General features: G+C 37.5%; 1 protein-coding gene across 1 annotated transcript in view; it reads right to left on the reverse strand.

The window, feature by feature from the left end:
• LOC150048474 (uncharacterized) overlaps window positions 1–26,399 on the reverse strand; it is a 264,112-nt gene that overhangs the window by 142,578 nt on the left and 95,135 nt on the right. The window contains exons 12-13 of the mRNA XM_090355280.1: window positions 12,508–12,590; window positions 10,650–10,774 (exon numbers count right to left, since the gene is read on the reverse strand). Of these exons, the coding sequence (XP_090211406.1) occupies window positions 10,650–10,774; window positions 12,508–12,590 (208 nt within the window). The remainder of the gene's footprint in view (window positions 1–10,649; window positions 10,775–12,507; window positions 12,591–26,399) is intronic.

Raw genomic sequence — 26,399 nt, forward strand, 5'->3', positions numbered from 1 at the left:
CTGGAATATTTAAGTGGAGGTGATAAGGAGTGGATCAGAGCAACAGGATGCTGATTGACTGCTTGCCTGTATGTTCATCCTCTCACAGTGTATAATGTCTTCAGCAGCTTTCAAGAATCACATCCTTATAGCAATCACCATAGTGGAGAAAAACATGAGAATGTGCAAAAGGAGTTTGCTGCTATCTTTCCATAACTTAGTGGTCAGATCCAGGTGTCTGACCAGCTATGATTCAAGACAGACTTTCGAAGTGTCTACCATTTTTTTCAAGCATTGAAAGCAGAACCACATGGAATATGGTGAGAGGTGGTGGATGCTGGGACATAACTATTATGCAGTATTTCTAGGAAGCCAGAGAGCAGAGCCTTCAATTACTCTCTGAGATGCCCGTGGATTGTGGCAGATGCAATATCTATGTCTACATACATAGACACAGATGAAGAAAAAGGCTTGGTGATATTGCTAATAAATATAGGAATCTAAGGTATCTTCTGGGATTTGAGTAGTGACACTATTTCTCAGAGTTGTTGCAACTTCTTTTGTCCTTAAAAAATGATGGCCAGCAAGAAATTTTGATAAGGAATAATGTTAATAATTTATATATAATAAAAATATATAAATAAATTCATATATATACATGTTTATGTATATATATATATATATATATGGAGGATTTGTGGGATGGAGTCTCACTATGTAGCTCACACTCATTTTGACCTCCCTATGCAGACGAGGCTATCCTTGAACTCAGCTCTCTTGCTTTAGCCTCTGGAGGAATGGATTATGGGTATGGACCACCATGACCTTTTGGAGATTGGTTTTAAAATGACTTCATTAGGCACCTAAAGCAGCACAAAATGTTGGCATGGAAGCTTGAGCAAAAAGAAGAAAAGTGATATTCATAAGTATAAAAACAAAATTAACCTGCAAGAGAAAACTTCTCAAGAGTCCAAAAGAGCCTGAGAAGAAAAGTGTGCTTGATAGTCTATGTTATCAAGACAGAGGAGAAGAGGAAAATTATAGTCTTTTGAAAAAAAAAAAGAGTGGAGCATGTGGAGTTTAAGGGTACATTTAAAATAACTCAGTAAATAAGGAATCAGCGTTACTCTCCTATCCAACACCAGAGTTGTTTTACTCTGGCCACAGTACCGATACAATGTCAAAGTTAACATTTGATGCTGACTCTTTTGGGTACAACTCTGCCATTGTTTTGACCTGATGTGTCTCAGGATACATCTGTTGGCAAAAAGAAAAATTGTATTTTGAAGTGATTGTAAGTACATTTCTGTTCAGTGAAATTCCACTTAACCCCTAGAAAGGAAGCATGAAATAAAAGGATCATGCATGTATCATGAGAGCCTTTTCCAAAAGGTAACATTTATTTTCAAGTGTTTAGATTACCAAGACAAGGATTTCTCTCCAACGTACAATTTATCAACCTCCTTACTCACTGTAAAATCAATCTGGTCTGTTTTGTATGACATAAACAACAAGCCATTTCTCAGGAATGAGGCAGACCATATGTGAAGGTGTTTTAGAAAAGCACAACGGGGAATAACCCCATCAAAGAAGCATCTGCATTCTATTTCAATGTCAAATCACATGTGTGTTATAAAAAGGAAAGTGTATCACTTGTATTAAAGAATAACTTTGCTGTATGGTTAACCCATCCCTTCCCCTCCGCAACATATTCCTCTCAGCCACATCAATTCCTAACCAAGAACACAGGGAAAAGCTCAGTCTGTGTGAATTTTCCAAACCTCTAGGCATATGTCCGTTCCTCACTTCTGTGGAGCAGGAAACTTGCACTAATCCATTAAATGGATTTTCCTCAAGAATCAGCACTTTGTTATCAATGTATTGATGGATATCAAAACAGCTTGCAACTCATGGAAAACAGAAACTCTAAAGACTAACATTGTTCTCAGGGGACTATTCTTTACTATATATATATATATATATATATATATATATATATATATATGATTGAGATGGATTGACAGCAAAAGAAAATGGGTTCCAGCCCCATTTCCACCGCTTATTACCTCCATGACCTATGGCAACTCACTGAACTTCTATAGGTTTCAGCCTTATAGAATTGGTATAAAACTGACAAGGCTGAACTAAACCATCCCCAAGATCCTTTTGTGCTCTAAAAGTGGGTAACTTCTCCAGTTGCTAGACCCACCTCGTTGCATTTGAATAGTAATGGAAGCATGGAAGTTGTCTTGTTACCAAAACTTGTCCCCAGCTGGGAGTTAGATAGCTCTGAAAACTATGTTAACTTCCTTAAACCATTGGAGTGATACTGCTGCATTCTAACACTCATTAGTGAGGACTCCAGAGGTATTGTAACACATCATCTGGCTTGCTTCTTTGGAGAAATCCCCTGTACAAAAATGAAGATAGTACAGGCAACCTAATTTACTATGTAGGCAATGAGAGTCTCTAGCTCTATTTAAACAGGCAAATGACTGGTTATTTATGTAATTAACAGAATGGACATTATAAACTTTCTCCCTGAAGTCTTCACTGCTACAGGAAAAACAATTAATTAAACCTTCCCAGTAGGTAATAATTTTTTTTCCTAAAATAAATTATTCCTCCCCTTTTCTTCAGCGGTCACACACCAAGATTCTCCGTTGAATGCCTAAAGACATGGATGAGGGAACACTGTATACACTGTGTGCTTTACCTGTGCATGCACATGTGCACAGAACCTCTGATGAGGTTTAGTTTATAAATTGGGCACAGTGAGCTACTAAGCAAATATGCTAGGCCTCAGTGGCTCATGTCCCAGCTCCTTAGCAGCTTAGTTGGAGGATCAGAGTTCAAGGCCAGCCAATATAGAAAAGTCTACAGACTTCAACTTCAAAAACAATCTGAGTTAAAGAGACATGTCTCTGAAGTAGAGTGTCATTTGTGAGGAAGCCAGATAACCAAACTACAAGGTCCTGAGTTTGGACCCAGTTCCAGATAAATAGATAGATAGATAGATAGATAGATAGATAGATAGATAGATAGATAGATAGATATCATACAGATAAGTAGGTAGATAGTTGATAGATAATAAAATGAAACATTTGTAATAATATACTGAGGTAAAAACATATCAAATATCTAGTGATACTGTTGTCTTAAACTTATTTTTTTGGATGTGCCTAGGGGAAGAAAGGAAGTATAGGTATTACATGAACATAGGCACTGTGGCCCTGCCACAGTTATTCTGATTATAGAGATGGGTAAGAGAATAAAGGTAAGTGTCCGATACAATGTAGAGACAGCAGACTGAGGCATGAGTCTCCATTCCTAACTGAATAGAGAAGGATGGTGCAAGATAGCATCACACCACTCAGAAAAATTTAAACATGAGTTGTCTATTTCTCGAGTTTTCCATGTATCATTTTCCTGCCTGCAACTGAAATCACAGAAGGCAAAAGAACAGCTTGGTAGAGCTTGCTATGTGTGTTCTTGTATATGCATTTAATTTCATCCGCATAGTTTTCATGATTCATCCTTGTATGAGTTTTCTTACTTGTACCATATATACATATGTCACCTGTAGATCACAGTGATGAGATTCTTGTTTCTCTTGGTCTATAAAACATTAAGTGAAAACAAGAAGGGGCAAGGCACTCAGGGTCAGTAAAACAATTGTCCCAGGGAGCATTAAGATGACATGATTCTAGCCTAAATTCTTGGGAGGAGAGGGAATTTGTGTTTCTAAATTCCCAGTTAAGAGCTGGGTGGCTTCATTTAGACTCTGTGTGTTCAGTTTTAGGCCAATCCTACTGGTCATAGGTACACAGCATATATAACAGACAACCTCAAGGAATATGTGTGAAGGTATATGGCTCTGTATCAGAAAACAGAGGAAGGAAAAAACTCTTGGAAACAAACATAATCATCAAGAAAAAGGGATGGCGACCAGATAAGTTGGTTCCTATACCTATGCAGTCAGTTTCAAGTTTTGCTCCATTTTTCTTTCCTCCAAAAATTTACCCTGCAAGTAGCATTTTCTTTTTGTCCTGAGGTTTGAACTCACAGACTCACACTTGTATGGCTTATTTACTCAATTGGTGGCTAGCTTTTAACCACTTTGGCTATACATTTAAACTCTTTCTTTTTTTCATATATTTTTATTGTAATTAATAGAAGGGTTACATGATATTTGCCAGATAGGAGGTGCATTAATTCACATACATTGATACCCTTTCACATGTTTCGATCCCCATTTCCCTCCCCCCCACTCCTACCCCTCATCTTCTTTTCCCCCCTTCCCTATCCAATTTCAAATAACCAAATACAAATATATCCAATATATCAGATAACAAAGTGAGATACTGTAACAATAAGAGATAACCAAGGGACAGCAAAAGAGATGAGAGATAACATAGTACATTAAGGACAACAATCACTCATTATATGGCTTTTGTTTCTATATTCTATATTCTACAGGTCCTTTCATTTATGGCATTATGTATCTAGGTTTTGCTCTATTGCAAATCTCTGCTAGGAGAGCCCAAGGTTTCTACTGATTATGACAAATGAGGGAAACCATTGAGCCTAAGTTCCTTTGAGTCTGGCTTACTTCACTTAATATGATTTTTTCTAAGTCTTTCCATTTCCTAAAAAATGGGGTGATGTCATTCTTTCCGACAGCAGCATAGAATTCCATTGTGTACAAATACCACATCTTGTTGATCAATTCATCAACTGAGAGACATCTAGGTTGGTTCCATGTCTTTGCTATGGTAAATAGTGCTGCAATGAACATCATTGTGCTAGTGGATTTAGTATGGTCTTGTTTCTGGACAATTGGGTAAATGCCTAGTAGTGGAATTGCTGGGTCATAGGGGAGCTCTATGTTTAGTCTTTTGAGGAACTGCCATACTGCTTTCCATAGTGCTTGAATGAGTTTGCACTCCCACCAACAGTGTAGTAGTGATCCCTCCTGGCCACATCCCCTCCAGCATCCGTTGTTATTAGTTTTCTTGATCCTGGCCATTTTAACTGGAGTGAGGTGGAATCTTAGAGTTGTTTTGATTTGCAATTCTTTTATGAATAGAGATGTTGAGCATTTCCTCATGTGTCTATAGGTCATTTTTGTTTCTTCCTCAGAAAAGACTCTCTTTAAGTCTTTGGCCCATCTTTTAATGGGATGGTTGTTACTTTGGAGATTAGTTTTGGAGTGAGAGTAACAAAGCAACAATCAGGAAAACTACTCCTTTTGCAATAGCCTCAAAGAAAATAAAGTATCTAGGAATTATCTTAAGTAAGAATGTAAAGGACCTTTTTGATGAAAACTTTGAAACCCTGAAAAAGGAAATTAAAGAACTGAGGAAATGGAAAAACCTCCCATGCTCCTGGATTGGAAGAATCAACATCATGAAAATGACAATCTTGCCAAGGGCTATCTACAAATTTAACGCAATACCCATCAATACCCCAGTGTCATTCTTTAAAGAAATAGAAGAGGCAATCCAAAATTTCATATGGAATAATAAAAGACCCCGTATAGCAAAAACACTTCTTAGCAGAAAGAACAGCGCTGGAGGAATTTCAATATCAAACTTTAGACTCTATTACAGAGCTATAATTATCAAAACAGCTTGGTACTGGCACAAGAACAGGCCTGAAGACCAATGGAATAGAACCGAAGACCCAGATATTAACCCACAGACCTATGGCCACCTAATCTTTGACAAGGGAGCCAAACAAATAGAATGGAAGAAAGACAGCGTCTTCAACTAATGGTACTGGCAGAACTGGTTAAGCATCTGCAGAAAACTAAAGTTGGATCCTTCTTTGTCACCCTGCACTAGAATTAACTCCAAATGGATCAAAGACCTTGAGGTAAAAGCCAACACACTGAAAACTTTACAAGAAGGAATAGGAGATACACTAGGCCTCCTTGGCCCAGGTCGATACTTTCTTAATAAGGACCAAGAATCACAACAAATCAGAGACAGGCTGGATAAGTGGGACTGAATTAAACTGCAGAGCTTCTGTATGGCAAAGGACATAGCTAGTAAATTAATTAGGAAGCCTACAGAGTGGGAGAAGATCTTCACCAACTATACAGCAGACAAAAGCTTCATATCTAAAATATATCAACAGCTCAAAAAATTGAATCACTCCAAAACTAATCTCCAAAGTAACAACCATCCCATTAAACTCTTTCTTTTGAACTTTTCTACAAGGTCTAACTTCAAACTATAGTCCTCCACATTTCTGCTCCTCAGGTAGCTAGCACTGCAAAGGTAAGCCTCTGATACCCTGTATTCCTATTATACCCTCATATATATTCAATGCTTTGCAATATGCAAAAGCATTGAAGGATGCATTGAAGGTCTCATTATATCTAAAATATACAGAGAGGTGAGTAAATACCCACACTAGCATATATCCAAGGTGGGGGGTGGGAAACTGTAAAGAGTGTGACTGGAAGTCTTGCATTTGCTTCCAAGAAAGACCTAGAAAACTGTTGTTTGGGACTTTTCAACCTTGCTTTCCAAACTAGGATACAGCTATGACATTCTCTTCTGTTTGCTGAGAGTAACTTAGCTGGGTATCTTCTTGGATGCAGAGGGAAAAAAATTGTCAGTCTTAACTACTGGTAGCTACAAATGAAATCAACTTGCATTTGGCTGATTAAACTATCCTTAAATTGAAAATAAAAATGGAAAGGGAGGGCTACTTTACTGAAGTTTTAACCATTGCCAAATTTACCCAAATCAGCAAGTTTCAATTGGCATTAGAAGGAAGAATGGGTTCCGGTGTAAGATGGGGCAGCCAAGTCAGAGGAAGAACACACACATACATTGAAATTTGCTTCACTGGAGCAAATACTTCCCACTTGATGTCATAACGTGCCTTTGAAGTTGGGTAGTACAGTATTCTGTGTTAAATGCATTTTATGGGTATTTGGAGAGAATTTAGGTAAAGGCTGCCCCAATAAATGATTTACTAGCTCTAATAAAACATCAAGGAAATTGTTCTGATTGTATCTCGGACCATTTAAAACAGAAGTTTATAGAGGTCTCAGCTGCTCACATATCCTCAGTCCTGGCTTAATAAGAAATAGGTATTGTGGTTAATTATTCCATATTATGTTTAAAAATATAATAGCAACTTCAAGAGAAGGAAGTGATCAGAAATAAGTATGTAAGGCAGACAAAGGGAGTTGAGAGCCCTCTCTGGGAAGGTCAAGGCGATGCTGAAACCTTCATGTACCTCTCATGGCACAGAGAACAGTCCAGAGAAACGATATGGGAGACACACCAGAATGCAGGGTGGCTAGAAAACGGAAAGGAAGTCAGATAGATATAGGGAATGAGAAATGATCCTAGACGGACCCATGCCCAATTTTCATTGCAGTGACTAACGACTTGAAGTAAACCTCTCTAGTCAAGAAAGTTTTATCTTGGCCCTTTCGTTCCATTTATGATCACTTGATTCCCTACCTTGAAGGACCAGTGGAGGCAAGGGGTACCTCTGTGGGGCTGTTCCATGCATGGCAGAGGTTACCTACCTCATGACAGCTGGAATGAAACAGAGTGAGTGGAAAAAGCCAGAGGGCCAACCATCCCTTCTTGGCCACGCCCTCAATGGTCTAACTTCCTTCTTCCCTCAAGGTTCCAGAACTTTCCAACACTATCACAGACTATAGATTGAGCCTTTATACTATATTTGGCCCTTTGGGGTTCCAAATTATAACTGCTTTGTCTTTGAAACATTTAAAAACATATTCCCTTGAGAAAACTTGCTGTCAATATTATTTTTAATAAATGTATAGATATAGATACAGATATATAGTTGCCTTTGCTATTAATCTGAATGCTCCAGTATGTCTACAGGAAGAATATCTTAGGTACACAGTCTCTTGACTTCCACAAAGCCCATCAAATCTCATAGAACAGGAATTATGGTTCAGTGTGACACAAGAACAAACAGGCACATAGGGTTCAGACACCTTCCCAAGGCAACACAGCAGTGGTAGAACCAGAATTCACACCCAGAAGGATCTTCCAGCAAAGCCCACGCACTGTCATTTCTTTTCATTTGCATGTTTCATTCAATGCATATTTGGTGAATCTACAGACGTGGATGAGCCAGAGGTGGTAGGATGTGCTTGTAAAGATAGCCATCCATGATCATCTCCCTTCCTTCCCACTCGCTTTGAGAAGTTACCTTCCTGTTGCCTCATCGGCAAGTGAGGTATTCCAGCTCTCTATGGTCCTCCTAAGTTTTATTTTACCTAATGAAAATAGCTTCTCATGAATTCACAGCCCTCAAAACCACAAGCAAATAAAAACAGCTGTGGCGGGATACTAGCCTAGAGAATTTCAGCATGAAGCACTAACTACCAAAATGGATCACAGGACCAACTGGTGAGAGGCAAGCAAAGAGGGGTGGAAGTGGAAAAAATATTAGCCAAAGGATGTGAAATTTCAGTTAAACAGGAAGGGGCAAGGGTTTACCTATGCAGTTTAGTAAATGCAATATATTGTATTCTGGAAAACTGCTAAAACTGCATTATTATTTTCTTAGATACCGTTTCACTAGGTAATCCAAACTGACCTTGAACGTACTATGTCATTCAAGATGGGTTTAAATGCCTAATATTCCTGTTTCAACCACCCAGCTACTGGCTTTATGGGTGTTTGCCACTACACATGGTAAGAATATAATTTTGATAGTCCTCAACAGACACGCATGCATACATATACACACATATGTAAGCACAGAAAGTAAAGCACATGTTTCAAAACCTTGGTTTATATATATATATGTTATATACATATATTGAAAAATTATATATACCATAAATATACACGATGTTTAAAATGAGTGAGAAATAGTGTAAATATGGCTGTGAGAGAATAACAAAGAAGCATCTAGAGCAATATAGTGTAGAGGTAGTTCAGCTTTTGGGTAAACAAACAGAGTGAACCGAGTGGACTTTGTGGGCTATACTGTCTTTGAATCAATGACTCTTTTCTGCCTTGAAAGGTTACAAAACAGTGCTCATAAGTCACCATATGGATCTGAGTTTCAAAAACCTTCATTTACCAGTGCATATCCTACAAAATTAAGATAATTAAGGGAAAGGGTAGAATTTGGGAGGAATAAAGAAGAATGATGAAAGAGGCAACATTGACCAAGACATATTGTATTCCTAAACTACTTTGCTGAATGGCAACTCCTCCGTACAACTACTTAAAGATAATTTTAAGAAATCTTTGAGCTCTATAAGCAACAACCAAAAAGGGTCTTGGTGGAAGACCTAGAGCATCATGGGAAGTCCCACACCTGTGGACTGGGAACACCATCGTAAAGTTGCAGTTGGCGCTGAAACCATGAGCTTCTTGGGCATTTTAATCCTATATATAAAATAAGAATGACATTGGGATGTTCCATACTCTGGACTTTTGAGATATTATTCCTGAAGGGCAGTAAGCAGTGGACTCATCAGAAAAGTCTTGGAGATTTGGGCAAACTCAGGGAATTGACGTAATGAAGTATTTTCTCTAGTTCTAGTAAATCTCAATCAAGAACATAGCATAGAGCATAAGACAATTCCCAACTATCCTTTCTACACTTCAATAGCATATATCTGGAGCCTCAGTTTTGGCAGAAATTTTATTAATTAAATCTGGTATTGTACATGTCATCCCCCTCTTAAGAGATGAACACAAATGTAGTGTTTTCAAAGAACAGCAAGCTTATTTTTTAGCATTTCATAGAGCATCTCTTTTGTGTTGTTTTTTTCTCTCAAGAATTGGCCAGACTTGCTCGATCTAGAAAGTCACTCACTCTTGGTCCTGGAAGCAATAACCCAGCTGCTTTTAGAAGGCATGCACTTGGGCCTCTACATGTAAGCAAAGGAGATAAAGCAAACATATGACTGAATAGATGATTTCAGCTGACCCCATGACTGCCAAAGTTGGCTACACAATGAAGCCAGGAACACAAACTTTGAGGACCACATCACAGGGTACCCATGGAATCCACTCAGGGAATAGACTAACTGGATAAAGAAGCAGCAGATAAAACCAGGTAAGATTGGCTACTCTTATTCTTCTCTCTCCCAAACATACCCTCTTTGTCACACTCATTGTGTTTCGGTGGTGCATACACCACTGTGAAATCCTTCATTCTCTTAGAGGCTCCCCTCCTCATCCATTTACATCCTTTCCATGCATATATTTTGTGCATATATTTTTATAAACAGATGCCAATGTAGCTACCACTTTAGAGAAAACAGTAACTAGGTCCCACTTTGGTGTCAAGTAGATGCAGATTCCCGGTGGATATACAGCCATTCTCCCATTCCTGTTTCCAACCTCTGTACACACCATCTGGTTATTATTTTGCAAACTGCATTCTCCCTAAGATTTGGCTCAAAATTACTTTTGAAGGGAGCCTTTCTCTATATTCAATTTGGCCATCATCTTCTCTCCATATGCATGTAGAACTAACCACATTAAAAAAATTGTTCAGTCATAATGATGTTTTACTTGTATCAATATCTCTATAATCTGGAAGCATGCAATCATTTTTACTAAATAAATTAATAATCCTAGAAAAGAATGAGTAATGACATGCTGCATTCAATATATTTGAGACAGAATGTAATCACTCACCACACTGAAAACTGGTGTTTTTCCAGTTCCTCCACATAAGATACATCCTGTGAGTAGTCTTCAAGTTTCCTGGATCTCCAAACCCTTGGCTTCTCCTTCACAGAATGGACAGTGAGGCTGTCTCCCTTGCCAGAGAAATTAGTAAGTGAAAAATAAAGTATATTATTAACATCAGACAGAAAATTTACTTGGACTCACAGGTGACATTTTCCCCAGAGTTAGGGAAATTATTGGGACTTATTGAACATACACTTAAGCTTCTTGCCCAGCACAGTGTCTCACACCTGTAATGTTAGCTACTCAGCTGAGATCTGAGTATAAAGGTTCAAAGCCAGCCTTGGCACAAAATAACCTGAGACTCTTACCTCAAATTAACCTCCAGAAAACAGGAAGTGGGGCTTGGCTCAAGAGTAGAGCTGTAGCCTTGAGCAGAAGAGCTCAGGGACAATACCCAGGCCTAGGGGTAGAGCGGTAGCCTTGAGCTAAGAGCTCAGGGACAGTGCCCAGGCCAAATTCAAGCCCCATGACCCACCAAAAAAATAAATAAATAGGGTAAGAGAGGAAGAGTTGAGGTGTAAACACTGTATTAAGAGACTTGTGATGATTAGATTACAGAAGTGCAAGTCTAAGTACAAGTGGCATATCAAAACAAGCAAACATAACATCATATTCTTTTCATGACCATATTATTATTATTCATCCCCCAAATCATACTCCCATTAAATTAGTGAAATCCTAAATCCACCCAGCAGGGATATTTCTTCCATTTAAACAAAAAGAAAGAAAAAACAAGTCATATCTGGTGCCAGGCATAATGGCAAATGCTTTTAATCACAGGTACAAAGGAAAAAGAGGTAGGAGAATCACACTTGAAGGCCCACCCTGAACAAAATGTGCAAGGCTTGAGTGATAGCTCAGTGGTGAATTACAGGCCTAAAGTATGCGAAGCCCTGGGTTCATCACTGGCATCGCAAAAATAGACAAAATTTAGCTCTTATCCAGACTTCATGATAGTCACAATCGTGTCAAACGAATCACTGAGACACAGCCTGCTTGCCACATCTTTTAATCACCCTACTAAAGCTGCAGAGGTACCGACTCATTAATTGAACTCAAGTTTTCAACTACTTCAAGAAGTCTGATTCTCATATTAAGTGAAGTAGCTAGACTCAAAGGAACATAGGCCCAATAGTCTCCCTCATTTGTTATAATCAGTAGAAACCTTGGGCTCTCCTAGCAGAGATTTACAATAGAACAAAATCTAGAGACATTAGGCCAAATGGTACAACACTAAATGTAAGATCCTCCAGGATAAGGAAACAAAAGCCATATAATGAGTGCCTGTTGTCCTTAATGTACTATGTTATCTCTCATCTCTTTTGCCATCCCTTGGTTATCTTATATTGTTACATTTTTTCACCTTGTTATCTGATATATTTTATATGTGCTTAATTGGTTATTTGAAATTGGATAGAGAAGGGGGGAAATCAAGATAAGCGAGGGGGAGAGGAGGGAAGGAAATGGGGACCATGTCATGAGAAAGGGTATCAATGTTTGTGAAGTTATGCACCTTTTACCTGGTGAATATAATGTAACCCTTCTATTAATCACAATAAAAATATTTAATAAAAAAAGTCTGATTCTGATGTAATAAGCTTTAATTGACCTTGTTGAGGTCTCAGCCACTGGCTGCTTTAGCATATCCTGAACTGCAAACCCTATATTGAAAACCAAATTACTTTCTACCTGGAAAAATATTTTAAGAAATATTTAAGAAAATATTTTAAGGATTGTTAATAACCAGTGGCTACAGATTTCAGTCTTTCTGAGGCCAACTTCTACAAGCCTTCCATCTTACCTTAGAGTGAATCGCACAGTGTTCTTTTGAGAGGCTGAGACCATGAGCTGTAGAGCAGGAATCGACATTATTAGAAATGTTCCCTAGGGTTAAAAACAAAGAGGAGCAGAAAGTTTATTAAAGATTTTCACTTCAGAGGATATGTAATCTTACATTGCTGAAGTCTAAGTGTTTAGGTAAGGCCGGAGAATTGGAATCAGGGAATACATTTTATGAAGAAAGTCCCAAGCTGTTCCAAGGTTCCCCTATTTTAACCCAGCCAGTGTATGAACTTCAAGTAACAGCCACAATTTGGGATTGTAATTTATAAGCACAGCCGTTTCCTCTCCATATCTAGGTGGGATTTTTCTATTATCAGCTACATTTCTGGGATCACATTTTCAGAGAGGCCCTTCTATGTTTCCTATCAATGATTCCCAAGACAGGTAAGTCTGTTTTCTTCCTTCTATTATCTCTTTCTCACATTTTGACTGATTGTGTTGTCTCATGTTTTCTCTGTCTTGGCACTGCTGATACTGTACACTGGATGATCCTTTGTGAAGGATTACATAGGGTTGCTCTGAGCTTCACTGAACAGCATTCCTGGTCTCTACTTATTGAATACAGTAATATTTTTTACCTCCCTGCCTTGGCTTCTCAGTATGGCAACCGAAAATGCCCCCTGTAATCCCAGTTAAAAGCACTGTGCTACATCACAAACTCTGAGCAGATAATGTACGTCTCAGGATACCTTCTAAACAAATGCTTCTTAAAGCAGAGGTAGATGATAGATAGCTAAGATAGCTAGACAGATGGACGGACGGAAGGATGGATTCATGCATGCATACATTCATACACATGCATACCCATACACACACACACACACACAAACACACACACACACACACACACACAAACACACACACATACACACACACATATACCCTGCTCTCAAAAGGCTATATCAGATAAGCAGCTGACAAGCAAAATCAGATGGTTGGGTATCCCTTTTGAAGACTTGACATTTCAGTCTTCAAAATGTTTTTTCTTTTCTTTCTTTCTTTTTTTTTGAGGAATAGAAGAAAAGGGAAGTTGATAGAGAAAACATTGTGATTTAGAATTTAAATATGTTATTCTTTTGCAAATTTATCATTTGCATGCCCTGTACATAGTAAGTAGCTATCATCTGAAATATAAAAAGTAATAAAATACATTTTCTAAGAACTGCATGTATTGTATTATATGCAGTTAAATGAAGTTAAATACTTCATTCTAGGGCTGGGAGCGTGGCCTAGAGGTAAGAGTGCTTGCATAGCATGCACAAAGCCCCAGGTTCGATTCCTTGGTACCACATACACAGAAAAAGCCAGAAGTGGAGGTGTGGCTCAATGGTAGAGGGCTAGCCTTGACAATGACTAAAGACAATGTTCAGGCCTGAGTTTAAGACTCAAGACTGGCAAAAAATACTTCATTCTACCGTTTGACAGAGTTGAAAAGAGAAACACAGATCAAAGTACTTCCCTCAAATCAAAAGCTACTTAATGAGAAATATAAACTTAATACCAGTGTTACTTGACCTAAAAGCCCATACACTTGTCCTTCTATTGTATCTTTCTTAAGAATACAAACACTATTTTCCATTTATATGAAGTTTTCAACATTAAATATTGACTTATTTTTTGTTGTTGCTGGAACAAATAATTACAAATCTGTGGCTTCAAAGAACACACACACACACACACACACACACACGTACACACACACAAATGTAAGATCTCACATATTTTTGTGGTTCAGAAGTCAACACAAAGAGTGGCTCAGTTGATTTCCTTGCTTCAAGTCTCACAACACTCTAATCATAGACAGCCAAGACTATGGTTCTCTTCTGAATAATGGGGTTTCCTGAAGGCTTGCTGGAGTTGACAGGATTAATTTTCTTCTCACACTTTCCAGGTGGCTCCCTCTACTTTGGTCCTTTAAATTTATCTAATCTCTTCTTTGCCACCAGGCTAAGAAAGCTCTCTGCTCTTTTTGTTTGGTTTTGCTTTTCATTTTTGGTACTAGAGATCGAAACCAAGTATGCTGCACTTGCTAGGCAAGTGCTTTGCCACTGATCTGCATCCCGGCTCCACTCTCCTCTGTTTCATGTAATTATATTATGTTGACCCCAAACTTTCCTTCCTAGTTATAACACAAGATTAGAGCTTGGATACCTTTGAAAACCCATGTTAAAATTTTTGGTTACCAGAAACAATTTCAGTTAATGAGATTTTTTTATGTGCATGTGCCAAAATGTAATAAGGTATTCTAACAAATGTAATAATGTTCTTATCAAAGAGTCATCGAAATCTAATATTTTCTTGATTCTTACATAAAAGACTTTTTGTTTCAAAGCTGACTTCTGAATCACATGCTATAATCCTAGATACTCAGGAAGCTAAGCTTTGTTTTTTGTTTGTTTTGGTTTTTTTTTTTATTTGTTTGTTTGTGAGTCATGGGGCTTAAACTAGGCCTGGGCACTGCCCCTGAGCTCAAGGCTACCATCCTACCCTTGAGCCAAGCCCCACTTCTCATTTTCTAAAGTTAATTGGAGATAAGAGTCTCAAGTCCTTTTGTGCCCAGGCTGGCTTTGAACCTTGATCCTCAGATCTCAGCCTCCTGATTACAGGTGTGAGCCACCATGCCCAGCAGGAAGCTAAGTTTTGAAAACCTTGGTTCAAAGCCAAACTGAACAGATAGTCCAGGTACTCCTTTCTCTTTGAAGTAGCATAAAGCTGAAAGTGGAAGTGTTTCTCAATTGTAGAGTACCAGCCTTTAATGAAAAAGATAAGGAAGAACAAGCCTAGTATTGAAGCCTAGTATTAGGTGAGGGGGGTGAATTCTAACTTCTTGTAGATAAAGAAAGCTAGATAAATTATTGTAGACAGACAAACACAGATAATAGACAGACTGAATTAACTGAAGCATTATCTTGATATATACTTTTTTGCAAAGCTCTACTTTTCAACCAATAACAGATTATAGTTATCTTTTCTCGCCTTAAAATACTTATCATTTTTTTCTTTTACAGTGCTTTTCCTTGAATATATTCCTTCCATCATTTCCTGACCTCTCTCTCTCTTCTATCTTCTCCACATAAATTCTTTTATTTCATCTGTTCTCATCTAACTGGACACACGTATATGCACATATGGATGTGTATTTTTCTCCACTGAACAAAATGACAATGACAAAAGGTACATGACTTTCTATATCATTTTTCACTGAACAGTATCCAGTAGAATTACTTCTATATCATTTACTGAAACTTTAATATATTCTTTTCAATGGCCATACAATATAAAATTATATAACAATTGTAGCATAACTACTGGTGAGATCTCAAAGTGATGGATAAAGAAAAACAATCTAGCAATATTGATTAACACGGAATATACACATGCTCTTAAAATCAGCAATTCGACCCTGCAAAAAAATCCACAAATTGAAATCATAATTATATAGATAGTCATAAATACCAAATTTTATTGTAGTAGTCATTCTGATAGGAAAATAAACATAAAGGAAATGGGCATTCAACTATAAAGGATTAAATAAATTAAATAGTTAAATAAGCTATACTACCAGGCATGATGGCTCATAACTGTATACTCAACTACTTGGAAGGAAGGATTGTAGCTCAATGCTAGCTCGGACAGAAGTTAGAAGAGCTTGTGTCAAAAAGCCAGGCATGGTTTTAAAGCAGGTGATATGTGGGGGTTATTGTGTGGAATACACTCTCTTCCCCAGGGACACAGGAAAACACAAGTAGAATCATAACCTGGGCCAACTAGGGCATAAAGTGGAAGTGTATCTTGAAAAGTACCATTACAAAAAAGAGGCTGGAGTGCTGAATCAAGTGGCAGAATACCTGCCTAGGTAGTTTTATCTCTAATGTCACCAAAAAAAAAGAAAGGAAGAAAGAAAAGAAAAGAAGGAAAGAAGGGAGGAAGGGAGGAAAGAAGGAAGAAAAGAAGAAAGAAAGAGATTAAATAAGTTCATGAATTTGTGATTGGCTCTCTAGTACCCATAGCCTGTGCTAATAATACGAATCCGGGTCAATTATTTTGGAGATCTATTTTATTTCATGGAAGTAGTATTCAACATAACTACTATATCCCTTTATATTGAGAAAATGATAAAACAGTTTGCATATTAGCCCACTGATGTCTTTTGAGTATGTCAGCTGGTATCACCCAGAGAAAATAAATGGAAACGCCACGCTTTCAATAATGCATGAGGTGCACTAGGAAAACACTTGTCAAAACGTTATGGAACCCTATCTCTATATACATGTGTATGTTTATAATAGTGTGCTTTCTTTATGTGTGCTAATCTTTTTTACTTGGCATATTTTTAATGGTTTTTCCAAATGACCTTTGCAAAATTAATCAAGGATCTGACACTGTCCTTTGGAGAAATACAAGAAAAGAAGGCTGCTTATATTAACGATTACATGAAAAACAGCCAGAAAAATGACAAAAGAGAGAAAACATTAATATTGGAAGGAAAAAAATTAAGCCTTGAGATTGGAACCAACTTAAAAATGCTTTCTTTTGTCGGTCATTTTTTATGGGTCTCTGAAATTCCATTTTTCCCTTTATTTTCTATCCCATTGTTTTATTGCTTCAGATCAGATAAATTTCTCAAAACAACTTGCAAAGTAAGATACAACACATTCCTCAAGAGCTGTAATGGAGAGGAACATCTCAAATTAAAGATTAATAAATTGTACAAACTATGTGTGTAAAAAATATATAAATGCGAAGAACCTAGAGGGAAAATGCCTGTAATTAGAAAAGATAAAAGTCTAAAAAATTAAATTTAGTTGTAATATATTTCCTGTTCTTTTCTTGGAGAAAATTACTACTAAAGTGAGGCTGTTTCCCCCCCTGTAATTTAAATGTTCGACTGCCAGATGTGTGTCTCATGCTTGACGAGTCGGAGCTTTGCATTATTTAGCATATTAAGAATCACAGAATTTTAAAAAGGACTCCTTTATTGCCTCGAGGTTCCAATTAAGTAAACCTTAGCCTGGTACATTTAAAACTTGCAATACATGAGATTTTCCTCCCCCTCCCATGTCTATAGTCAAGGCACATCTATATAATAAATATGGAAAATCTTTTAGATGATGTAATTTTTCTTTTGCTTGAGGAATTAAACCTATCTATTATTTTAAGAAGTTTTTAATAGAGGCCAGCAATCTAGAAGACAACTCAAGATTCAAAATACTTTGTAATCACTACAAGTTGCATTCTTATTTATATTAAAGAATATATGTTTCATAATGCCAGATATATACTGTATTAATCTTATTTTTCCTTCCACTCTGTTTCTCTATTGGTCTTTTCCCACTCTTCTACTGTGACAAAGAAAAAGTTCCAAGACACAGGAAGAAGGTCATTACTGGGTTTCTTATTATATTTAACACATAGGCATCTGTTTACAGAATATCTGATTAAATGGCACCAATTAATTACCTTTTCAGCAGTCTGTAGAAAGACTTTTACCAGCTCAACTGAAAACCATAATCAAATGGAAGTTTTAGAAGCACACAACATTCATAAATCATACCCTTAAATACAGTTATTTTTGCCATTTTAGAAAATGTCAAAGGTGTCAACTCTGTCCAAATATACCGCTTAACAGTGACTATTTTAGTAAATTGACTTGAAATGCATTCAGCTAACTGACAGTCAGAAGCACGTAATCCAGTTCACAGGACAAATGAATGGTTTAAAGGCCAAAATAAGCACCAAGCAACAAAGTGTTTCAGGGAGCATGGCTGAAGCCACAAAAACCAAACCTTATTGCCAATATATTCAGCTCCCTTATGAAGAGAGGCTCCAGATTTTGACATGTGCTTTGCTAATACATCTAGTTTCTGAGAAAAAAAAAAAGAAAGCATGGCTTACACCTCCTCACAACTATGCTTACAGTTAGCAAATACTACCCAAAACTAAGCAAGAAATAATATAAAGGCAAATAATGCAATGATAATATTTCTGGAGAGTGGCATGATTTGATCTTATATTCTAACTTTGTAAATGAGTCAAATATAAACAGACAAATGCTTGTCATAATATTAATAAGAAATCCTTGTGTGGACAGAGCAAGTCAATTTCCAAACATATAAATGTGGCCAAAGACTTAAATACCTGAGCTTCTTTGGTCACAAGTATTCCCTCCAAAAGGCCAATGTGTTTAATAAAAGGTAAATGTCTATCTAATATTTTAGGGAACTTCTCTCTTCCAGTCAGAAGCCTAATGATTTAATATTTGAAAACATTTTAATAAAATTGGCTGCAAGCATACTTTAAAACCAGCTGGGCACCAGTGATTCAGGCCTGTAAGCCTAGCTACTCAGGAGGCTGAGATCTGAGGATCAGATCTCAAACCAGCCCAGACACTAAAATCCATGAGACTCTTATCTCCAATTAATCACCAGAAAAAAAAAAACAGAAGTGGTGCTGTGGTTCAAGTAGTAGAGCACTAGCCTTAAGATGAAGAGCTCAAGGACAGCAACCAGGCCCAGAGTTCAAACCCCACAAACAACAAGAAAAACAAAACAAAATAAGACTATTTTAAAACCATCCCTACATCCAAGCCACAACATTTTTTTATGGCTCTTCAACCACGCAGCACTCTGATCCCATTTACAAGTATCAGCATTAATTGATTAAAAGAGTATGTTTGACTTACACAATATCTTGAGGTTGACAAAAACATTTGCACATTTGTTCTCTAATGTAAGTTATTCATGGCCAGTAGGGAAGTGTAAATATTTTGCCATCATATCAGTCCAGTAGCAATCTCTGAATAGTTTGTATTCATAACATTTTTAAAAAATGCATTTATACATGCATGCCTTGCCTAATAAAATATGATTGCAATGTATGAGAGAGAATATATGTATTCTTCCCAAGAATAATTTTTAAACATCACCCATTTCTGTTATATACAAGATAGTTCTTTTTATGAAAGCCCACTTCTTTTATCCTTATTCTTAAAAATATTAAACTCTCTATCTTAAACACAAAGAAAGAACGCAGAAAATTTAATATGTTGCAAGTGAGCTTTTCCTGGGTATCATCAATTAACGTTTTCACTGAACTCCAAACATCCAAAGCTATTTGGAATAATGGTATTTTACCCACTAGTAAAGAAAATTACAGAAATTAATAGAGGAGACTCTTTGCCTATTATTACAATTAAGCAGGTATAGAGATAAAGAATTAATGAACTGTGTTTCTAATCTTATGAGTATATACTCATGCAAGGGTGATTTCATAAACACCTACTACATGTATAATACTTTTTAAATAAAGCATTATCAGTATTCTAGAACGACCAGTTATTTCCCTTTTGTAACTGAAGAAGCAGATGCTTAGAGATTGAAAAATTTCACAAAGCAGCTTAAGTGACCAAATCAAGATTTGAATCTAAGCCTATGACTCCTACATCCAGGATTCTGCTCCCCAACTCGCTCTTATCTATGTTCTGACTTCTTCTCCAGTGGGCAGACAGCAAGTTGGGCTGAAGGCTAATGATGTATTTTGTTTGTCAGTCCAGGAGCTTGAACTCAGGGGCTGAGTAATGTCCTTGGGTTTTCTCAAGCTAGCACTCTACCACTTTAACCACAACACCACTTCCAGCTTTTTCTGTGTTTGTGGGACTGGGGAATGAAACTCAGGGCTTCATGCATGCTAGGAGAGCCCTTTGCCAGTAGGCCATGCTCCTGGCCCTAGGATAATTATTTTAAAGTGATGTTCACTGACACAGAAAGAAACGCAGAGAGCTGTGACTCAATAGCGTGAACCTAGACTAAGAGCTCTCAGGGCTAGGGAGAAGAAAATGAATAAGGTCCTTTAAAAAAAAAAAAAAGATACTAGTGGCAAATGTTCCTGAATTCTCAGCATACCACAATTTACAGCTCTCAAAGTCTCAAATCAGCTTCTGTTTTTAAACCCATCTCTACAAAATTGTTCTAAAATAGGTGTATAAGCAATAAAATGTACAAATTCATGTTTCCTCTTTTTCAAAGATACTCCATTTACATAAAGAACCTACAATAGGCAAACCTGTAGAGTCAAATCCATAGAGTCAAAATGCAGAACAGTAGATAACAGAGGCTAGGGAAAAATGGGAAGACACTGTTTAATACATATGTTTCCATTTTTCAAGATACAAATGTTTTATAGATGGAGGCACTGTGTGATTTCATCTTCAGAAGCTACTCTATTCTCTCAGGTATCCCTAGCAGGACCACAGTGGGGGACTTAGAAATGCAAGTTTGAATGATACAGATTGGAATAGGACAGTATTTTCAAGTACTAAAGACATGACTGCCTCTTAAGAACTAAGGGAAAAATACATCTTCTGATGAAATAAAACCAAAACAAAAATGTCACTTGACCTACCCTTTACAAAAAGATAGTAGGAATATATAGTAATTTTAATCTCATTTTTGATCTTTCTTTTTCCTCGAGTTCCCCCTTGGGGATAGATGGAGAATGCAGAGGATTTGCTGGTCTACACTATTGGGATTTCATACTTTTGTAGCCAAAAGCACCCTCAACGACAAAAAGACAGAGAGGGTCCTACAGCCTTATCCTAGCCAGTTAAACCTAGTAGCTCTTACAGCCTAAGGAGACAAAGAAGATGGTAGCACCTAAATGAAACTGGCTTTGGAGGCTTGCTGAATCAGAAAGATGAAATCCCAACACTGTGAAAAGCCTCGTAGTTTAGCTGCTCAGCTACACTCCTCTGTAGACCAAACTCAGGTGCTCACCTCCCAACATCCCCACTTCCCAACACAGCATCACTACCTAGGACGCAAATATGAAAGGTGGAAATTTTAAGAGAATGACTATACTTTTTAAATGCTTATCTTGGGGAAATTTTACCTATATGCATACACGTGTGTGTATGTGTACATGTGTGTATGTCTGGTCTCACTGCAATGCCATTTTAATGCCGATGAAGATGAACTTGGAGGTGACAATAATTATCCAGGGAAATTAATGAGAATCTGATTGGAGAGAATGAATAAATTAAATGAAAGCAGAAATTCTAAGTTCTCAGGGATTCCCTGATCTTTCTCTGAATTTGCTTTTACAACAATATTTTCCCCTTCAACACATTGCAGGAGCCATTGGTATCTTTCGGTAGACTATTGTTATGTCTTTAATACACATGTTTGTTTGTGTTACTGTAAATCAATTGTACAAAAAGGTTTTTTATTATGATTTCCCCATAGATTCATTATAGTATATAAGATATTATTTTGTTCACAAAGGCTTCAGAGTGATAGCATTCTGAATGTTCACGATTCTGACAAAATAGAGGTCAATGTTTCTTTTGCCTATGACACTATATAATCTTACCCAGATATAGCTATGGCTTCACCAAAAGGTAGGTTAAACTCTTTGGTCTTAACACAAAGTATCCAAAGACTGTCATATGTCAATCCTACTAGGCACGTGTACCTCACAGGGAGCAGGTAGGTCCAGAGTCAGCACTCAGAATATGCCGATTTGTCTAGGAAAATGGTTATCATTTCAAGAGAGACTGTTCTTTTTTATTTGTGCCAAAGAATGCCAAATTTAATTTTTTGACACAAAATTCTATTTTCCAAATATGTATTTCTTGTTGCCTGTATTGTACAGGGCTCATCTCATGGGATATAGAGAATCACTGTGGATTAAAAAAAAAGACAAAACTCTTCTGTCAATTTTCATTTCCATCATTTTTCATATTAAACAAAGTCAACGGTATACCTACATATTAGATTTGAAGTGGAGATCTCATCCTACTCCACTGCTCAAATCCACAAAGGGCAATCGAGCCCATTGATCCATGTAAAGTTTCAAAATCTCATTTATTTGCCATTCCCACTTGTAGTTTCCTCAGTTTGGGAAAGACAATACTGAGGCATGCTGAACATGCAGAAAGAGTCTGTAATAGAACCCAGTGATGGAACTGTAGCAGGTGTCATAGCAAGTCATGTCTCTAAATAAATCTCTCCAGTCATGGTTGCCTTCATCACAACTCATATTTTAGTTTTAAAAGTATAGACTAACACACACTTGATACTTGCAAATCATTATTTCCAAAGTATCCAGGCTGTGTTTTAAGCTATGATCACATCTAGGATGGCCAGAGTAAATAGTAAACCAAAGGTAAGGGTGCCTTCTCCTAGCTCCATAGTAGGCCTCCCACCTAAACCTTTGCTGTCAGTGATAATGAGAAATGCCCTAATGTCCTTAACCCATGAGGCCAGTTACAGGGACTCATATTCAGTGAAGAACACGAGGGTTCATCATCAATATCCTCTTCAGCACTGTCATTTTTCCAGGATATTTGCCTCATTCTGAGACATTGAGAAGCCACAGTCTAAAATGAGAGAAACTGGTCAAAGGCTAATACGATTATCTTCTATGTGTGCTGGTCCTATAGACAGACAGACAGACAATATCTGCATTGGTTGGGGCATTCAGAACAATAGCACACACACACACACACACACACACACACACACACACACAGGAACCAGGGTTGAGAGGAAAATGTTCGTCTTTACTCACCCTTCTTTAAAGAAAAATACATATCCTGAAAATGAACTCTAGCTTCTTCAGAAGGCAGAAGAAATAAATTCATACAGCACAAATCAATCCTTCCATTAATGATGATGGCACACAAGATGGGGGCTACCAGCTAGTGCCTTGGACATGCTGCACGGGGATGGTGCAGCTTTGGGTGAGTTTGATCTGTGTTTTGCATGATGACAGAATCACTTTGCAAGGCATCTCAGGATGAGCCCGGCATTAATAAGTGATGCATGACTGTGCATGCACAACTAACTTCCTTGGTGCTGCTTGAAACACTGGTAAGTGGAGACATTTTGAAATGAGCTATATATCCTTTCCAATAGCGAGTGTCAACACAGTGGAATGCAAGGACATCCTGTCACTCCTTGTGAGCTCTTACTGCATTCTTTGATAACACAAACACAAATGGAAATGTTGATTGTGAGCAATCTATGAGACCAGATCAAAATTCTGGGGATATCAAACATCGCACACACTCAAATGGAATCTGATGCAGTGAACTTGCTCTTTCCCACCTCATAATTAGAAACACCTCACACAGAAACATACTGGAATGCCATTCAACCTCTCCTTCAAACTTTATCTTGATCATTCACATGTGATCTACATCCATCATTATTGAGAGAGAGAGAGAGAGAGAGAGATTTCAAAGGTAGCTTCAAAACATTCGAAACTCTTCCAAATAAACAGATTTGCAGTCATCAACCCTGAAAGGGAAAGAGGCAGTGAAGACTCCAACCTGCTGGAAACGTTTTTAAAACCATCATGTCTCTGTCCCCCAGATCTTTCTGGCATATCCTCCTCCCTCCTTTCCCAGCATTAAACTGCATCTCTACTTCCTTTACATCGGTGGGAACACTTCCCTTACTGGTGTCAGGATCTCTCTGAGGGGGTCACAGGCTGCCCTGAAGAGGAAATGACAAGCTGTGAAATGGAAAAGAACAATTCCTTCCACATGTTCCCTTGCTCCTGAAGCAGTGAGGGGCTGTCAGCCAGAATCACCCTGGACCCAGGCAGAGCTCTGCATCATAGTCCTGTCACAACTAATTTACAATTAAGGACCTTCGGGACTGGTTAAAGCTCTTTCAATTCCAGCAGATTTCAAACATGACTGTGATGGAAGTAGATCAAACAACAACAACTACAACAACAAAAAAAACCCACTGCTATAATGAACCATGATGGAGGTAAGGGATTGTGAAAACAAGACAAAGATGAAAACCCATTACAAATAGTTTTCTTAAAGAAATCCATTAATGGTCTGCTACTTACTGCATCTCCAGTTAACATCCCTGTAAAATTATTCCAGCTAAAACCCAACCTAAGAAGTTAATGTTGACAGAAAGGTTCACTAGACTCTATGTGGAAAACGAACTGGATATCTTGTGGGTGGAAATGGGAGGGAAAGACTGGGAGAGAGCAACAGAAGAGGAGACATGGTTCAAAAAGAATTGTGCTCATTATTCATGACCTGATTCATATAACTGTAACCTCTCTGTATATCAACTTTACAATAACAATAGAAACATAAGTAATGTGAAAAAAGAAGTTAATGTTGTAGCTTGAAAATTACAAGATGCCAACATAGAAAGAAAGGAAAGAAGAAAGAAAGGAGGAAGGAAAGAAGGACGGAAGGAAGGAAGGAAGGAAGGAAGGAAGGAAGGAAGGAAGGAAGGAAGAAGGGAGGGAGGGAGGGAAAGAAGGAAGAAGGGAGAGAGGGCGGGAGGGGAAGAAAGGGAGGGAAGGAAGGGAAGGAGGGAGAGAAAGGAGGAAGGGAGCAAGAAAGGAAGAAAAAAGAGAAAAGGAAGGAAGAAGGAAGAAAGAGGGGGAGGAAGGGCTTACATATCAATTGAAGATTCCAAAAAAATAATGGTTTAGATACTTTAAAGTACTTTGAAACTTCTCAGTAGCAAAATATTTGGATGCATTTCCATATCTTAAATAAAATCATTTAAAATGCAGGTAATTAGCATTTTATGCAGATTAATCACTTTGAAACATACTGTGGTTCCCCTGAGGCTCAATTTTGCACTCAATCGAAGGACTCAGATCCATGTATGCTGTTTGAAAATCAAAAAATCTTGAGAAAAATGCTATAAAGTCTACACTCCCCCTCATTGTTTTAACAATGATGCTTCTGACATAGTCCTTCTAAGCTCTTAAACTCACAGATATATTTTATGCAAGTACTCATTCCTTAATAATTATCTGAAAATGACTACAGTTTTCCATGACACAGAGTTTTTAGGATGTCAGTGTACAAACTCAGATCCAATTATTAAAAAAAACAAACCACTGTGCACTGGATTCATTATTCTTCCACAAGAAGGAGCTATCAATTGGCTGAAAATCATGAATTACTGCATAAGGATATGCATGTACGTATGTCTTTAAAATGTATTTTTATATGTATGTCTATGTTTATCTACCTATTTCTATGATCTGGGATAATTAATAATTGCTGAGAAAAGTCCTGGAATGAAGTTGCACACATGTGTAATGCCAACCTTCGTAAAAGAGACACTGGAATGTACTATGTTATCTCTCATCTCTTTTGCCATCCTTTGGTTATCTCATATTATTACAATATTTCACCTTGTTATCTGATATATTTTATATGTGCTTATTTGGTTTTTTGAAATTGGATAGGGAAGGGAGGAAATCAAGATAAGCAGGGGGAGGGTGGGAGGCAAATGGGGACCATGTCATGAGAAAGAGTATCAATGTGGTTATGCACCTTCTTTCTGGTGAATATAATGTAACCCTTCTATCTATCACAATAAAAAGTTATTTAAAAAAGGAGACACTGGAAGGTCATGAAGCTTGACTGCATATTGTTACAATATCTGACTTTGTTACCTGACATATTGTATATACTTTTTTGTTTATTTGAAATAGGAAAGGGAAGGGGGGAAACAAGATGATTGGGAGGGGTGGGGGAGGGAAATAGGGACAAAAACATGAAGAGTATCAATGTATGAGAAGTAATGCACCTACTATTTGGTGAGTATAACTGTAACCCCTCTATATATTACAATAAAAAATAAAAAGAGTTTTCCCAAGAATTTGAAACATAAGCTGAGAATCTTTTCACAAACTTTGAGCCATTGTGCCAACAGGATGAATGACTGAACTGATTTTTGCATTGTTTAAGAATGAACAAACTAACCAAAACCTTTTTATATTTTCCATTTCTATTACAGAATATTTACAGCTGAAAAAAGTAGAGTGCCAAATGTAGGTCCTGGGCAAAGTTCAAAG

The sequence above is a fragment of the Megascapheus bottae genome, chromosome 22 (assembly GCF_031878675.1).
Source record: "Megascapheus bottae isolate mThoBot1 chromosome 22, mThoBot2.hap1, whole genome shotgun sequence".
In the NCBI taxonomy this organism is placed as follows: domain Eukaryota; kingdom Metazoa; phylum Chordata; class Mammalia; order Rodentia; family Geomyidae; genus Megascapheus; species Megascapheus bottae.